General features: G+C 44.5%; 2 protein-coding genes across 6 annotated transcripts; one reads left to right on the forward strand and one right to left on the reverse strand.

Annotated features, from left to right (window-relative positions):
• Positions 1-433: 433 nt before the first annotated feature.
• LOC118399297 (zinc finger and BTB domain-containing protein 22-like) lies at positions 434-6768 on the forward strand. 3 transcript variants are annotated; one of them, XM_035795281.2, is made up of 4 exons: positions 434-1161; positions 1893-2114; positions 2323-3207; positions 3336-6768. In XM_035795281.2, the coding sequence occupies exons 2-4, from the start codon at positions 1893-1895 to the stop codon at positions 4272-4274; spliced, it is 2046 nt and encodes a 681-aa protein (XP_035651174.1). In that variant the 5' UTR covers positions 434-1161; the 3' UTR covers positions 4275-6768. The 3 variants fall into 3 exon arrangements, with proteins under 3 accessions (XP_035651174.1, XP_035651173.1, XP_035651175.1); XM_035795280.2 differs by having other exon boundaries at positions 435-1161; positions 1888-2114; XM_035795282.2 differs by having other exon boundaries at positions 435-1161; positions 1917-2114.
• Positions 6769-7788: 1020 nt separating this feature from the next.
• Positions 7789-16976, reverse strand: daxx (death-domain associated protein). Of its 3 annotated transcripts, none has more exons than XM_052472027.1 (11): positions 16868-16976; positions 15151-15401; positions 14343-14723; positions 14005-14136; positions 13742-13858; positions 13207-13438; positions 11889-12058; positions 11511-11679; positions 10799-11366; positions 10550-10682; positions 7789-8943 (listed from the first exon to the last, which is right to left on the reverse strand). In XM_052472027.1, exons 1-11 carry the CDS (start codon positions 16959-16961, stop codon positions 8884-8886), a joined length of 2307 nt encoding a protein of 768 aa, XP_052327987.1. In that variant the 5' UTR covers positions 16962-16976; the 3' UTR covers positions 7789-8883. The 3 variants fall into 3 exon arrangements, with proteins under 3 accessions (XP_052327987.1, XP_035651176.1, XP_035651177.1); XM_035795283.2 differs by lacking the exon at positions 16868-16976 and adding an exon at positions 16086-16346; XM_035795284.2 differs by lacking the exon at positions 16868-16976 and adding an exon at positions 15690-16019.
• Between the last annotated feature and the right edge of the window lie 29 nt (positions 16977-17005).

Below are 17005 nucleotides of genomic sequence, written 5' to 3' on the forward strand. Positions count from 1 at the left end.
TTTAATATGCAGACCTAAACTTGCCGCAAGCCTTCCCGCCTAGGGCGGAGATGAGCATCTCATTATATCCACAAAAATATAAACGCAACATGTAAAGTGTTGGTCCCATGTTTCACATGCTGAAATAAAATATCCTAGAAATGTTCAATTTGCACAAAAAGATGATTTCTCTCAAATGTTGGGCACAAATTTGTTTACATCCCTGTTAATTTTTCCTCTGCCAAAATAATCCATCCACTTGAGGGGCCACTAGACATGTTACCCATAGAGCATGTTTGGGATTCCCTGGGTTGACGTGTACGACAGTGTGTTCCAGTTCCCGCCAATATCCAGCAATTTCGTGTAACGGATGTGAAACGGCTAGCTTAGTTAGCGGTGTGCGCTAAATAGCGTTTCAATCAGTTACGTCACTTGCTCTGAGACCTTGAAGTTGTAGTTCCCCTTGCTCTGCAAGGGCCGCGGCTTTTGTGGAGCGATGGGTAACGATGCTTCGAGGGTGACTGTTGTCGTTGTGTGCAGAAGGTCCCTGGTTCGCGCCCGGGTATGGGCGAGGGGACGGACGTAAAGTTGTACTGTTACATTCGCATAGCCATTGAAGAGGAGTGGGACAATATTCCACAAGCAACAGCCTGATCGAGTCTAGATGTGTCATGAGGCAAATGGTCACACCAGATACTGACTGTTTTTCTGATCCACGCCTCTAGTTTTTTAAAAAGTAACTGTGACCAACAGATGCGTATCTGTATTCCCAGTCATGTGAAATCTATAGATTAGGGCCTAATGAATTTATTTGACTGATTTCCTTGAACTGTAACTCAGTAAAGTCTTTGAAATTGTTGCGTTTATATTTTTGTCCATTTTTGTCTGGTTTAATTAACTAACCCCTTCTTTATTTGACCACTTTCACTAAACGCCACAAGAGGTTGAATTAGCTTGGTTGCTATGCTACCTCCAGTGTCTAGTCGGTAATCGAGACAACCCTGCTACCTTTTTAGTCGTCTGGCATTTCTTCAAAGGCGGCGCATGATGGGTTGTATGCAAAACACGATGGAAAACAAATCATACCATTGGAAATGTATATGTAAACAACGGAGAGAGGGTAGCTTGTCGGTATAGAGTCTGGCTTGACATAATTGTTTCAAAGGTGCACATTCTGAAACGGTAAGTTGTGTTTAGCTTGCTAGCTAGATACGTTTTAACAAGCCAATGTTAGCTAGCTACCAGTAGATGTAGATAGACATTGAAGGCACTTTTTAGTTGTAGCTAAATGATGCTCTCACGATTAAGAGCTTGAAAATTACTATGCTTTGTAACGAGAGAAACTCTAAACACTGCCTTTTCAACGCATGTCCACCGGGGCAGACTGTTTACACACCAGCATGCTTTACTACTAGCTAGCTAGATTGGCTACAAATGCTAGCTGGTTAGAATAATCGACTGACTGCAAGCCTGTGCTAACTAATTGCATTGCTATCTGTTATTTTGCTATGCATGTGACAACTTTGATTTATAGAACCAATCTGTAGGCTGTAAACATTAACCCCAGCAAAATGTTAAATGTTTTTGAGTCTCAAGGTAGTGTCTGTCATTCAGAGAAATTTGAGTCAATGTATTATAAGAAAGAATCGGTTGTGATCTGTAAAGCTTAGCTTACATTACATTAGTTTTGATTGGTTGATTGACCACCTAGTGCAATTTCATAACTGTTTCGGGAATGTGGTTGAACAATGTTTTGTGGTAGGCATTAATAAGCACTAATAAAGGGTCAATCATAGGAAAACTGCCTTCTTGTAGGTAAATGAAAGGATATAAAACATTCATCCACCACTTGATATAACGTGGCCTTTGAATTATTCTGTCACACTTATCTTTCCATCTCTTCAAAAGCTTAGATGCATTCTCTGTCAATGGGGCAGGGCTGTAGCAGCTCAGGCGCCCCCTCTGGCTCGGTGGTTCAGGTGTGCTTCCCCAGCTCCCAGGCGTCTGTACTGGACAGCCTGAATCGGCAGCGTGAGGAGGGCCAGCTCTGTGACCTCTCCATCCAGGTCCAGGGGAAGGTGTTCAAGGCCCACCGCTGCGTGCTAGCTGCATCCTCACCCTACTTTCACGACCAGGTGTGTGTCTTGTTCTGCTTGCTGTGCGTTGCAGAGCCAGACTGAACTTAGTTTAACTCTAACAGCCTCTGATAGTGTCTCATGTAGATAGTTTTCGTCCAAGGCCTATGGCACTATGCAACTTGCTGCACTAAAGTGAGAGCTTACGATAACCTTGATTCTGTGCATTGGGATGTCACCAGCCATCATTAACTGTCTCCCCCCCCAGGTGCTCTTGAAGAACATGTCCACTGTCTCCATCCCTGCCGTCATGGACCCGCTGGCGTTCGAGAGCGTCCTGAGCTGCGCCTACACGGGCCAGTTGCGCATGCTCCGCGAAGACATCGTCAACTACCTCACCGTGGGCAGCGTGCTGCAGATGTGGCACATCGTGGACAAGTGCACAGAGCTCCTCAAAGAGGGGCGGGTGGTGGGTAGCGCATCCCAGGGGGTCATTGGGGGAGTGCAGGGGAACCCTGGATGCAGTAGCAGTGAAAGCTCCCTAGGGGCTGGGAGTGCCCAAGCAGGTGGAAGCAACACCCAGGCAGCCCCTCACCCTCCCAGCCGCCCGTCCCTGAGTGAGAGCCAGTCTCCCAGCAGCACCAACTACTTCAGCCCCAGAGATGTCAACTTCGGAGGGGGGGCAGCTGGAGCTGCAGGGCAGGAAGGCTTGAACGCCACTCCCAGCTACTGCACCCCTTCTGGGGCCGAAGAGGCCTTCCTGATCGAAGAGGAGGATGAAGAAGAGCTCCTGTACCATAGGAAGCAAGGGAGCAGCAGGAGGAAACGGACAACCTCTGTCTCGGACCAAGAGGTTGGAGTCAGCGACAGCTTCGGAGTGTCGTCCTACCAAGACGGGGGCGCCTCCCCTCTCCAGAAGCGACCCACCTACAGCCAGCCCAGCATCATGCCCCGGAAGCAGTGGTTGGTGGTGAAGACGGAGAGATCACAGGACGATGACCTGATTGTGGTGTCGGGGGAGGAAGGGCCAGATGAGGAAGAGGAGAGAGAGTTGGAGATGTTGAGGGAGAGGGAGAGGACGTTCAACATATCCAATGTCAGGACTCTGTCTGGAGAGCTGAGGAGCAGAGCGGACCATGAGATGGAGGCACAGGTTAGTCAAACCCTTGATGCGAAATGTTTGTCTGTGTATGTGGCTACTTACCATTCTAACTTATCAGGAGGACAACTCAGTTTCTGTATTTTTGGATCGTTACCAAACTGAATCAGTTTTTCTTATAGATGGATTACTGCCAATCTTCTGAAGACTTCCTCAAGTTTGACAGTGGTTTGATGGACCAGACTCCCCCACAGCACCTTCATGACAGTGCTGGTCAGAGTGGTGGCAGAGCTGTTTCTGCCCTACTCGGCCAAGTCCAGTCTGCTGCTAGAGCTCAGCTCTTTCCCATAGACATGCAAGGCAACCAGATCCTCATGTACAGCCAATCCTCTGTAGACTCCTCTCATCCCATAGGAATAGGCATGGCTGGGGCACCATTTAAAGGGCCAAACTTAGAGCATGGAGCGGTCCATTTGTCAGCACAGGGGGGTTTGGGCGGTGGCATAGATGGACTGGATGGGGGTGGTGGCGGGGGTTCAGGGAAGGTGTTCATGTGCCACTGTGGAAAGACCTTCACCCACAAGAGCATGCGCGACCGCCACATAAACATGCACCTGGACCTGCGTCCCTTCAACTGCCCCGTCTGCGCCAAGAAGTTCAAGATGAAGCACCACCTGACGGAGCACATGAAGACCCACACGGGGCTCAAGCCCTACGACTGCCACGGCTGCGGCAAGAAGTTCATGTGGCGCGACAGCTACATGCGGCACCGCTCCCACTGCGAGAGACATGGCGGGGCGGCTGGTGGGCACGGGGATGGGGGAGGGTCCGACCGCACTGATGGCGTCTCCCCTCAGCACCTATCTCATCTCCCCCTCTCGGCCAGTCAAGATGCCGTTGGTGGCAGGACTGGGATCTCTGTCTTGTCGCCACATCATTCCAGTACAGGTAGCAGCAGCAATGCCGTCTCTTGCCTGGCCATGGCCAGTGCAGGAGTGCACTTAGGGGTCAACTCTCCGAGCGTGTTGCAGGGTCAAGGTTCTGTGTTTGGTCTGGGGGTCAGCCAAGGTGGGTGTGAGGAGGAAGTGTCTGAGGTTGGTGATAATGATAGTGTCACTTGACCAAACGGGTGAACACCATTTGTGTGTTTAAGACTAGGGGCTTTGGAGAGGTATTCCAATGACCTCTGGAAAGTGCCCCTCCTTGGAAAATGGCTAGGGACCATTGTACAGTTCAGTGTACTGGACATGTCAAGGTTATTCTCTGTATGACTTTTGTGGCACATGCCAGTAAGAAAACCAAAAATCAAAAGAGATAATGACTCACCAACAACACTTTTGGCAAAGTCTAAACTAGAAATAGAGAGGAAAGTTGCAAGTGATGTGTTCTACAATATTCTACGCTTTGTTCTACCAGGGAATGAGTGCATTTCAAGTGTCTGTGAAGAAGACCCTTGCAGTACTGCGGTCTTGTTTCACAGGATGCCCTTCCACATGGGTGATGTGTTCAATGTCCAATTCCAGTGTTACGGTACAGTATTACATCACTTGCTAATCTGCTCCCATTATGATAGGTGCAAAACTATAAAGTGTATAGTGTGTTTACAAGTCATCCTCATTTAATATTGATCGTAGACAACAAAGCATTACAGTCTGACACTTGGGTTACTTACGGATCATTCCTTACTCAAACTGCCAAATTCCAATGCATGCCTCGAGAGACATTGAGTACTATTAACAGTAGGCAGGCTCAACAAAGCTGTATCCACCAGGATTCTGTATGTTTTTACCAGGGTTTTACCTTCTATGAAGGTTGTGGCTATATTTTTATTCAGGAGAAAAACTTGTTGCTTGTAGTCTTTGTGTGCTTATCTGTTAAATCATGTGGTAAAATGTCATGATTGCAGCAGTTGAGGAAATTGTATTTGAAGTGAATATAATTAAAGATATGTTTAGATTTAACAAATAGGGAATATTGAACTATTTAACACTAATTTATGCTTAATGTGACTGCCTTACTAGAACATACGGGTGTAGGGTCTGAAAATAGACACCCTTGATAAGAGTATAAATGTTAATACTGAGCTATATTGTATGCAAAAGAAAATTGGAAATATTATTTTATACTAATACAATTGCTCAGAGAAAGATTGTCTTAAAAGTCTCAATCATTTTACTCCTGACACCACTTTTTTCAATACCCCACCTTGTGAGGATAACTGCACAGAGCCTTTTTCTAAAATGTTTTATGATTTGTTGAACACTTTGGGAGGGATTGTTGGAACATTCCTCCATTCAAAACTTTTCCACATCCTTGATATCCTTTGTCTGTGCTTATGGACTGCCCTCTTCAATTGGGTTTCAAATCCGGAGACTGAGAGTTGAGCTTGACCCAGTACCAGGACATTTTTGCCAGGAGGAGGAAACTTCGCCACAACTGGATCTTCCAGTGAGACAATAACCCCAAACACACATCAAAATCCACAAAGAAATGGCCATCTGTCACCAGACAGAAAAGGGCAGTCCATAAGCACAGACTAAGGATCTGGAAAGATTCTGTATGGAGGAATGGTCTAAGATCCCTCCCAATGTGTTCTCCAATCTCATAAAACATGTTTAAAAAGGCTCAATGTCATTATCCTCACATGGTGAGGTATCAAAAACAGGGGTGTCCATTTTTACCCCTACCTTTTGAGGGAATTTTTTTTTTAAACAAAATGGGTTTCTCTTAGCATTGTATTAGCATATATAGCTCAGTATTTTAAATATTTTAGTCATTTTTCTCGTGATCAAGGGTGTCAATTTCAAACCCCACTGTTTATAGAGATAAAGTGCTTTTGGTCAATAGTGAGTTTCGTATTGACTCCCTCTTAATTCTCAAGTTGGCTGCTATTTGTGAGATTGAAAAGGAATTCCATGGACTGTTTCAAGACTTTACAGTATGGTTTCAATAGAGGACTGTTCAACAACTTGCCTGGCTGCATTTCATAGCATTTAAATCACATAAAAGGATTCAACTTCATGTAACACGTTTTCATCAGTTGATCTTAGTCTGTACTATTGTATGACACTTAACAGCCAGTATCCAGTTGTCATCTTTATGGCAGGATAAATACCTTTTTTTCCATAAAGGGAAAAATTGTGAGGTTAAAATATAGAAAGCTTGTTGCTACTGTACACTAGGTCTGAAATATACTGTTTAACTTCTGAATAGTGCATATTTTGGGTTACATATTATTTGATATTGAACACAGTTGTTGCACATGCGTGTGGAACCGGAGTTGTTGCCTAATGCCTTCGATCACACCTACAGCGTCATTGCGCAGCATCGTCGATGTGTGCAACAAAAGTTCAACATTCACCTTATGTCTGTCAAGCCTTCTACGCATACGTTCAATAAATCCAACGTATGCACCACACAGAACGCACTGCAACTGCCATGTTGCAAGGCAAACGCAGTGTTCCATTGGAAATGAATGTACTTCTGGTGTACCAAAACACAATGACGCAGTCGGTGTGAGCGAGGCGCAAGTCTTCCTTAGACATTGTTACTTTAGGCCAAGTACATCAATGTGATCTTTATCAAAAGGCTAAATAAAATACCTGGTGTAATTTAGCAAGCTGTGCCTTGTTCCCATGTGTGATCTGTTACAAAAGAAACAAACTTTTTTTTTTAAAGGCCTTCATTTGTCTTTATACAGTCTTGTACTAAACTGCCCCCTCCACAGATTTTATGTTGAACGCTCTACAACAAAGCTTTGTGTCCAGTAAGCTTACTCTGCCCTTAACCTTGTTCTGAACACCTCCAAAACAAAGGTCATGTGGTTCGGTAAGAATGTGCCTCTCCCCACAGGGTTTAGAGCTTGAGGTAGTCATCTCATACTTGGGAGTATGGCTAGACAGTACACCATCCTTATCCCAGCACATGTCCAAGCTGCAGGCTAAGGTTCAATCTAGACTTGGTTTCCTCTATCGTAATCACTCCTCTTTCACCCTGATTTGTGGGTGACCATCCTACCCATGCTAGATTAGGAAGATGTAATTTATAGATCGTCAGGTAAAGGTGCTCCCGAGAGGCTAGATGTTCTTTACCATTTGGCCATCCGATTTGCCACCAAGGCTCCTTATAGAACACATCACTGATGCTTATTTATAAAACCCTCAAGTCTCACTCCCCTCTGAGATACCTACTGCAAACCTCATCCTCCACATACAGCACCCGTTCTACCGGTCACATTCTGTTGAATTTGGGTTATGTCATTTTTTGCCCCCCCCCCCAAAAGGGTTGGATCTAGGTCCCCAAAGCACACATTGTTCTTAATAGACTTGCCAAGTTAAATAAGTATAAAGTCCATTTCTGTAATCTGTTTTCGCATTTCCAAATGTACAATTCATGTTTTTCTATGTCTTTACCCAGAAAACACCTGTGGAGTGTTCAGTGGGACGTTTTGGAACGTTCAGATAGAAATATGGTATGTAGAACAAACACGCATTTCTGACATGTGATTACTAATTCCACGTCGGCTTTATCCATGGAAAATCTATCTGCCATGTTCAACAACGTTGGGCAACAATGTGGCGCTTTGTTTGCAAGGACAACTTACCTAATTGCTTTAAATGAGTTACCACAAACCACTTTCATTTATCAAAGTTTATTTAAAAGGAAATGTGATCTTTGCTTGTCAGTGTACTAAAAGGAAAATTAGATAACAAATATGTGACCTTCCCCGTAACCCTCTTGAATTGGTCAAAACAACGGAATCCAATCAGTGTCTTAGGGAGGTTTGAAAAAGAATGAGACTGATTAAATCATTACCACCATTTGCAGTCTCAAGCAAGAGGCGTTATGAACGTTCCTTTGATGCAAATCAACCTAAACACCTACCTGCTTACTACATGCCGAGATTAACTTCCCCTACAACAACACCCATCAGCATGAACACAGCTATTTCTGCGAAGTCAATGTGAACATTTCTTCAGGGTGGGTTATGCCTGAATAAAGTAGGACACTGCACTACATTTCACATTAACGCAAAGCTGTACCTGGCAGTTTACGTCAATGCATCTGCTCAATCATGTTCATTTGGCACCTTGAACACAAATGGCCAATCTGCCACCAAGTTGCTCTTGTAATTACTTGAGAGAAATAGAGTTGTTCAGGCCATTAGGTTGCACTACGTGGACACAGCAACCACACAGTAAATGATCCATGATTACGCTGACAGTTGGACGTGTAGATTGTGTAATGGCTCTGTATAAAATCTAAGATACAGTACTTCGGTGTTCATCTTCTATTGCCGGCATTCTAGAATACAAACAGACACCCATTCATTCACCCACCTAAAAGGTTTGTCAAAAGAAATATATAAAAACGGGTAAAATAATATCTAATTGAACTCATTTTTACAGCTACAATACAAAAATAACCTGACGTGATACTGCTCCCTCACACAATCCAGACGCTGGGCAAAAATCGGCATATAAATACAAAATGTAAACACTGGTGGTAAACTACCACGTCCATTGCCAATTTCAATTTGTAATGAAAGGTTTGCTGTCTCCCATCTGAAAATGTGTGCATTTTCAAGAGTTCACATTAGCAGGCACTGGTTTGGAAGTCAAGAGGCAGTAATGGGATGGCCTGGTCCCAGATCTGTTTGTGCGGCATAAACAGACCTGGTTCCAGGCTAGCAATGGGAAGCCTGAACACCCAGTAGGGTTGGGGCAGAGGTCATTCCGAGTCCGATAGGATGATCACTTCGTCCGGGTCACATTGAGTGGCCACGTTGACCTGAAAATGACACAAAGTGGAGATTGTTAAGAGGTTTGTATAGTGTACACAAGTGACGTCACGGCAGTGGAGTTAGAGCATGACACACACACACACACACACTGCATTCAAAGTATTCAGATCCATTGACTTTTTCCACATTTTGTTACAACCTTATTCTAAAATGGATTAAATTGTCCCCCTCAATCGACACACAATACCCCATAATGACAAAGAAAAACAAGTTTAGTATTGTTTGCAAATTTATGAAAAGTAAACTGAAATATGACATTTACATAAGTATTCAGACCCTCTACTCAGTATTTTGTTGAAGAACCTTTGGCAGCTATTACAGCCTCGAGTCTTCTTGGGTATGCTTCACCGTAGGGATGGCGCCAGGTTTCCTCCAGACGAGAGGCTTGGCAGTCATGCCAAAAAGTTAAATCTTGGTTTAATTAAATTGTATTTGTCACACGCGCTGTGAAATGCTTTCAAGCCCTTAACCAACAATGCAGTTAAGAAAACACCCCCCAAAAAGTAAGATAAGAATAACAAATAATTAAACAGCAGCAGTAAATAATAGCGAGGCTATATACAAGGGCACCGGTGTCGAGGTAATATGTACATGTAGGTAGAGTTAAAGTGACTATGTATAGATAACAGAGTAGCAGCAGCATAGAATGCATGTTTCCCTCCCTATAGCACTTGTAACATGAATGCGCCACAAGAGGAATATTTAGCTATGTGTGTGTTATATATATATATATAAGCTGTTCTATGGGGTTGGTTGATTTTCCTATGAATTACTCATTTTGTTTGCAGAGGAAAAGTACATGTGGACTGTTCTAGCATCCTCAAAATGCGCCTCAGCAGAAATATTTGTTCATGTTTCATATTTTTGTTGTTGTGTGGCGGAAACGAATTTGCTGCGGCGCAAGCACCACAGCAAAAAGGAGAAACACTGGACATACACTGTCAACTGTGGGACCTTATATAGACAGGCGTGTGCCTTTCCAAATCATGTCCAATCAATTTAACTTACCACAGGTGGACTCCAATCAAGTTGGAGAAACATCTCAAGGATGACCAATGAAAACAGGATGCACCTGAGCTCAATTTTGAGTCTCATAGCAAAGGGTCTGAATAATTATGTAAATAAGGTATTCTATTTAAATTAAGAAGAAAAAGAAACGCACACCTATTAAGACGAGGTGCTGGCTAGTGGAGTAGAAACGTGAAAATAAAAGAGAGCCGCACACTCTAGGAGCTCAGATGCAAAAATATAATACCAACGTTTCGACATCAGGTACACCCTGATGAAGACAGCTTGGCTGTCGAAACGTTGGTATTACATTTTTGCGTCTGAGCTCCTAGAATGTGCGGCTCTCTTTTATTCTATTTAAATTAAACCTGTTTTCGCTTTGTCATTATGGGGTATTGTGTGTAGATTGATGGGGGGGGGATACACGAATCCGTTTTAGAATAAGGCTGTAACGTAACAAAATGTGGAAATAGTCAAGGGGTCTGAACTTTCAGAATGCACTGTATGTTTGATATGCTGAGCATACGTGGAAAAAAAGCGTTGTGTCATGGTATTTAAACATTAGCAATCATCATTTACCCTCACCTTGTTTTTCTTGGGAGGCGGGGTGGACTGGGAGCTGGTGACCATCTCCTGGGTGGGAGAGTCTGCCCTGGTGGAGTCCGCCTGCAAGGGGCTACTGGTCACCACATCCATGTCCAGAGGGAGGTCACGGCCACTGCACACGGACAGAGAGAATTCATTCATTCAAGTCTCCACATTTGAAAATGGATAGGTATCTCCATGGATTTTTTTTTCTCTTTCCCATCATTCATTCTGGTGCTACAGCCTTACCTCCCATTGTGGTGCCTTAGAACCCCGTTGTAAGACTTCCTGGATTTCACCTCCTCTTTCCTCTTTCTCTTCTTGCCTCTGCAGGTGTCTTTGGGACTGGGTGGCCTGGGGCTGCAATTCGCTGACCTCGTCTCAGTGATGACCGTGCAGGAGTCCTCATTGGTCGAAATCAGCACCGGTGACGGTGGCAAAGAGACCTGATTCGCCGCCATGGGGGAGGCTGAGGAGTCCTTCGTTTCCACACCAGTGCTTATTGACACAGCTGAAACGTGATTGGAGGAAACAATGTCCTCCTTTGTCAGGTTGGTATTGGATGATTCGTTCCCCTTGTCTACCTCCATCGCCTCTGATTGGCTGGGGCTGTCTGTGGGGGATTCGTCGACTAAGGAGGAGATCCGTGGGGTGTCAACCCGGGAAATGAGGCTGATTCCGCTCATTACGGAGTCTTTGTCCACCTCAGCGTTTCCTTCATCCTCTCCTCCATCCTGGTCTCTGTCACTCCCACCATCCACCCCGTTCTCACTCTCGTTTGCTGCCTCCACTTCGTTGTCCTCCTCCTCATCATCCTCTGAAAAAGAAAAGAAAACCCAAATCAGTTGAAAACAGATTTTTTAAATTTGATTTCTGCATGTTATTGACCCAGGATAAACCGGGTTAAAACAACTGAATTTGAGAACGGTGCTGTGTAAATACAAATTATCATCCTCATCACCTGGCCCTGCTTGTGATTTGCTGGCCTGGATCTCCTCCTCGATGTCTGGATCAGACGACTCGTCGTCTTCATCATCATCCTCCTCCTCCTCAACTTGCTCCTCACCCTCCTCTCCCTTCTTCAGGGGATTGTCATCGGCTGTGGTGGCCTCCAGCGCCGATGACTGACCCTTCCGTTGACACACACAGAAAAGACAGACAGTGAGTGGTGACAGATATAGTAATTTATGTAAATAAATACCATGTATTTTCAAAGCAGATGTGGAAAAGCGTTGGCTGACTACAACAGGTCAGAATTACAAAACATTTTTAAAATGTCATCTCCAGTCATTTCTAAAATGTAAATTGGTCTCCTTCAACACCTTTCTCCTCCTCCTACCTCTTTCTTCTGCCTCTCTCTCTCTATCCGTTTAGCCCTCTCCTCCTGCTCTGTGTCGTCCTGCTTCAGGGCGTATTTGGAGATGACCTGCTCCAGGCTGGAGAGAGCCACCTCCCGGTTAGTGCGCAGCTTACGGGCCAACGTGGGGTCCAACAGGGCAGGGTCAGTGGCTGGTAAAAGTGGGCAAAATGAAAGGGGGGGTGGGAGTGACTTGAGTGAGAGTGACTTCGTAGTCCATCTTCTTAAATAGTTCCCACACATCCAACCTGATATCCACAAAGCAGCATACTGGTGTCACTCTTTCTGTAATTGTGTGTCAACTACCAGGTTCACAGCTTCACACACAATGTTTCTCATTTATGGCTCTTGTCTCTCTGCAGCAGAGGGTGTGGGGTACACACACACACACACACACACACACACACACACACACACACACACACATATATTTATTTTTTAAAACCTTTATTTAACTAGGCAAGTCAGTTAAGAACAGATATTCTTATTTACAATGACAGCCTAGGAACAGTGGGTTAACTGCCTTGTTCAGGGGCAAAACAGATTTTTACCATGTCAGCTCGGGGATTCGATGTCGCAATGCTCTAACCACTAGGCTACCTGCCGCCCTAATGTGTATGGAGGTGTGTTCGTCAATTCAATTTTGAGTGCCAGAGTGCCCTCAGGGTGTTCGTAAAATTCAGAGCGTTGTCAGATTGTCCGTTCGTAAATTCATAGCGTTCAGAGAGCACACTGGACACTGGCCGAGGAGTAGGGTTGATCTGAGCGTTCTGACCTCACAATGCCAGTCAAGCACCCACGCTAACTGGCTAACGTTGGCTAGCTACTTCCAGACACAAACGTGGGAACAGCTCACTGACCATTTTACTCGCCCTAGCAGAGCTGGTTAGGCTGTTTTCATGTTATCCAGAGTGTTGATGATGCTGCTGGCAACAATATAATTATGCGTTTTTGCCGACGTTCGTGAATTCATCAGTTATTCTGCGCTCTGGCATGCTCAAACGAGAGTGCTCAGAAATCTGAGTAGATAGCCAGAGCGAATTTACAAACACACCCATTGTGATCAATATGTTTGGAAACATCGAAACGCAATAAAATCACAGTATCGAATCACAATACATATAGAATCATGAGAATCCCAATACATATTTTAAATCGGCACATAAGTATAGTGATAATATCGTATCGTAATTTCCAGCCTAGTGTGTAATTCTCTTTATTCTCACACACAGAAATCGCACAGACGGAAACATACAGCTCCAACTAGGAATGTAAAGTTGTGTGTATTACGCTCTCTTACCAGGCTTGTAGAGGTCTGTGAGGTGCGAGCCGAAGTTGTAGACCATGTCGAGGTGGCGTCTCTCCTGCAGGCGGTTGCCGGTCTCGCGGAAGGCGTCCTGAGCGATCTGGGTCAGCTGCTTCTTGCTGAGGTTGAGGCCGTGGCGCTCGTTGGCCCGGCGGATATGTTGCAGGATGTCTGTGTAGTCGGGGGGATTCAGCTGGGCCTCGGGACCGTTGATGAAACGCTCAATCTGCAAGTAGGGGTGGGAAGAGCAGGATGAGGAGGGGTCAGAGTGTACTGTATCGCCATGAGCAAACACTAAGGACAGCAAAATCAATTGCTAGGAACACAAGCATTTCACTACACCCGCAATAACATCTGCATGCGACCAATAAAATGTAAATGGTTATTGTTTTCATGCATTTATTTTTATTCCTTGATATTATCTCATACTGGGGTTAGTTTTAAATCTAATATTCATCCATAGTCTATATAACATAAATTAGCAGTGGTCAAAAAGCATTGGGTTGTCAATAAACAATATGTTGGTTACCTTTCTGTTGACCTCAGGGTAGCGTGTCCCTTTGTATTGGATCCTCTGCTCGATCACTCGGCCTGTCAGACTGCTGCAGCCCTTCAGCTCACAGAGCTTATCATAGATCTTCATCATCTGAGAGGAGAGAGAGGACTTCAGTGGCTTCTATCTATCAAAGTCATGTACAGCTCAAGCAGGAATCAAACCCACAGCTCTGGTGTTACAAGCGTCACACTCCAACCAACTGAGCCATTGGAACCAATAGGCCTCGGTGATCTGACCTTGCGCTTGAGCTTGTGCTCCTGGATGTAGCTGGAGTCCTCCTCTTCTAGCTCGTTGACACTCAGCTCCTTCTCCTGCAGCCGCCGGATCTCATCATTGTACATCTTCAGCAGGTTCTCCAGGTACGCAATCTGAGAGAGCGAGAGAGAGAGCGAGATATGAAGATATGCCTAGCACATTGCTCCTTATGATGAACTATCAGATGCAAAACATTATAGTAATCTACACCAAATAAAAGCTTTTAAACCCGTGAGGGTGACCAAGTGCACACTTTGGGCAGAAGAGGAATAAAGCTATAGAGAAGTCTTGGACTCTGTCCATTCTTGGGGCTGCTGACCTGTCTCCGGGAAGCCTTCTTCGTCTTCCTCTCCTCCTCCTCCTCCTCCTCGTCGTTCTTCTCTTCCTGCTGCCCCGAGGTAGACGGTAGCTCCTCTGTCGGTGCCTCCTCTTTCATCTCCTTCTTCTCCCCGGCAGTAGGCTCCACCTTCACGACAGTCTGCCTCCTCTTGTCCGAGTGCTGTTTGAGGACGGTGCACAGCTCGTTGATGTAGACAAAGGTCTTGGTGCGGCGGGCCTGGGCGCGCGTCAGGCAGCGGCCCAGCGTGTTGCGGAACTCCACCGAGGCCAGGAAGTTCGGCGAGGCCTTTGAGTGCTTGGCGTGCAGGAAGGTCATGACCTCAGGGCAGTCCTGTGTGTGGGCCGAGCAGTACTCTACAAACTGAACAAAGCGAGGGAGGGGAGTGAACGAGGGAGAAGGGTTTAGAAGAATGTTGTTCTATCTTTCCACTGGGGGGGACACAGGGTTGGTGCAGACTTTTGTTCCTGCTCAATACATGGGCTTAAAGATGAGTTATAATCAGGTGTGTTAGTGCTGGGATTGAGCAAAAGCCTGCAAAACTATGGGATTTGAAAAAACACTGATTAAGAGTGATGTGGGAAGGCCCAAATTCGAAAGGATCATGCACAAATTTGTTATGATTTCCGTGATCTGCAAAGACTCAAAGCCACAGCCGTAGTTGTGCTTTCCAGTGTTGCAGCTCCACTGACATATTTGTAATGTGACTGCACCAAACATCTCCACCAAACATCTCCACCATCCATCCATCCATCCATCCATCCATCCATCCATCCATCTACCCTCTTACCTCAGTAAATAGCTTCTGGTTTTCTGCTTTAAGAACATGGCTTTCTTTCTTCACTGTAGCAAAAGGAGATTGGGTGATGTGAGTTGGAGCGGGCTGTTGGATTTTTGGGGGAGTACGATGATTGGCTGAGGGTTTAGAGGAGGTGGAGGAAGAGGGTTGAGGCCTCTCCTCTTCCTCATCATCATCAAGGATTACAATGCTGTCCATCACTGCTGCTGAGGCAACCGCCATCAGATAGGGACTATTCTTTGCTGAGGAACGGCAAAAACAACTGTGTTAAAATGATACCGTGGGCAAATTCAAAAGTAACATACCACTGTCATGCCATCTGGTTTAGTGAGCCTATCCAATACAATGAATGGTCAACCATTTTTACAATACGACAATTACACAGGATCAGGCACAAACATCACTGCTACCTATTATCCATTGTAAACCCCACCCTGTCCCTTTTCACCAGCACGATTTAAAACAAATGTTATAACAACAAACATTGTTTATATTTTGTAGGCTTATCTACAACGAAAACAGACACTGACCGCCAGTAACGTGAGCTAGCATGCTAGGCTAACGTCGAGGACTCTTGCTAAGTAGTTAATTTTTTGGATTAAACTAGATTTGAGCTGGTTGAAACTTCTGTCAGGAAAAAAAAACACGTTTACTGCAAAAACACTCCAAACACCACTGTTGTGTTTGTTGTTTCCTTGTTGGCTGGCTACCTCGCTAACCTCAATTAGCAACAAGCTAATGTTAGCTACTGCTCAGGAAAGCGCCAATCTCTCCGGGTAAAATGGTAGGGGTATGACAAAGACAACATATAAACAAATTATTTTACTAGCTTTATGTATGAAAATGCAGATGTATATAATAAAGCTACTGTTTTAAGACCGTGGTTAGACGGTTAGCTATGGACAAAACAATGATAGTCAACTTACCCGCTTGATACCGAAATGTCTCGCCCCGAAGAGCTCGGGAACATTCAAGCCTACCATTGGTTGTTGGTTGGTTGTCGCTCAGTAACATCATCGATCATTGGCTATTCACTTTACTCCAGTTTCACATGTCAGGTGTTTTGTCCAAATTGTCTACATTTGCCCGTCAGCTTGTTTAAAGCTGTATAAGTCACTTTTTGGTCGATCCGAACAAATTCAACATATAAATGTGTGTTATGGATCTGTCATTCTTCATTGAAAGCACGTTTAAGAAGTGCTAGAATTGTTCTATGTGCGCTATTTCTATGCTTCTTGTTCTTAAGTTTTTTAGTCTTTTACTTTCGTTTTTGTACACCAGCTTCAAACAGCTGAAAATACAATATTTTTTGTTAAATACTGTATTTCACAACGGTTTAAGAATAGATTGGTAAAATGATTTTCTACATTATACTTGCTTGTTTTATCACATAAACTGAAACTATTAGAATTTTAGCAACCATGAAATGGCGGAGCGATTTCTGCATAGTGCATTTACCTAAACAAATTCGTTATTTCGTTTGTCTGAGACTCTTCGATAAATATTGATAGCAAAAAAATAAGAAGAATGTGTATTTCATTTGGATTAAGTGATTAGGCGAATACAGTTTCGCTCCTTGCAACTGACAGTACAACCATATGGTTAAAACTAGGCCAACTCCAGCAGCGACGAGTTTGGGCTGAATACACTTGTCAGTCTATACTTGTAAAAAAAATCAAATAAAAAAAGGCAATTTTTTAATGCCTACCTTGAGACTGTGTTCGTCCTGTATATCTGCGTGTTTTTATTTTGGCGCTGAAAAAAAAGTGGTGTTTTAACGCGACATCTGCCAAATGTGCCATTGTTTTAACAGAGAAGGAGCAACCAGTCATTGAACTAGATTATT

Source organism: Oncorhynchus keta, chromosome 20, assembly GCF_023373465.1.
Source record: "Oncorhynchus keta strain PuntledgeMale-10-30-2019 chromosome 20, Oket_V2, whole genome shotgun sequence".
NCBI classification, from domain to species: Eukaryota; Metazoa; Chordata; class Actinopteri; order Salmoniformes; family Salmonidae; genus Oncorhynchus; species Oncorhynchus keta.

What these genes read in the sequence shown, in the direction of transcription:
- LOC118399297 (XM_035795281.2), top strand. Translation starts at nt 1,893, where the DNA reads ATGCATTCTCTGTCAATGGGGCAGGGCTGTAGCAGCTCAGGCGCCCCC. An exon ending in CACCCTACTTTCACGACCAG is followed by an intron (nt 2,115 to 2,322) that starts GTGTGTGTCTTG and finishes CTCCCCCCCCAG; the next exon opens with GTGCTCTTGAAGAACATGTC. An exon ending in ACCATGAGATGGAGGCACAG is followed by an intron (nt 3,208 to 3,335) that starts GTTAGTCAAACC and finishes TTTTTCTTATAG; the next exon opens with ATGGATTACTGCCAATCTTC.
- daxx (XM_052472027.1), bottom strand. Translation starts at nt 16,961, where the DNA reads ATGGCACATTTGGCAGATGTCGCGTTAAAACACCACTTTTTTTTCAGC. An exon ending in ACCCTGAGGTCAACAGAAAG is followed by an intron (nt 13,439 to 13,741) that starts GTAACCAACATA and finishes CCCTACTTGCAG; the next exon opens with ATTGAGCGTTTCATCAACGG. An exon ending in CACAGACCTCTACAAGCCTG is followed by an intron (nt 12,059 to 13,206) that starts GTAAGAGAGCGT and finishes CACTTTTACCAG; the next exon opens with CCACTGACCCTGCCCTGTTG.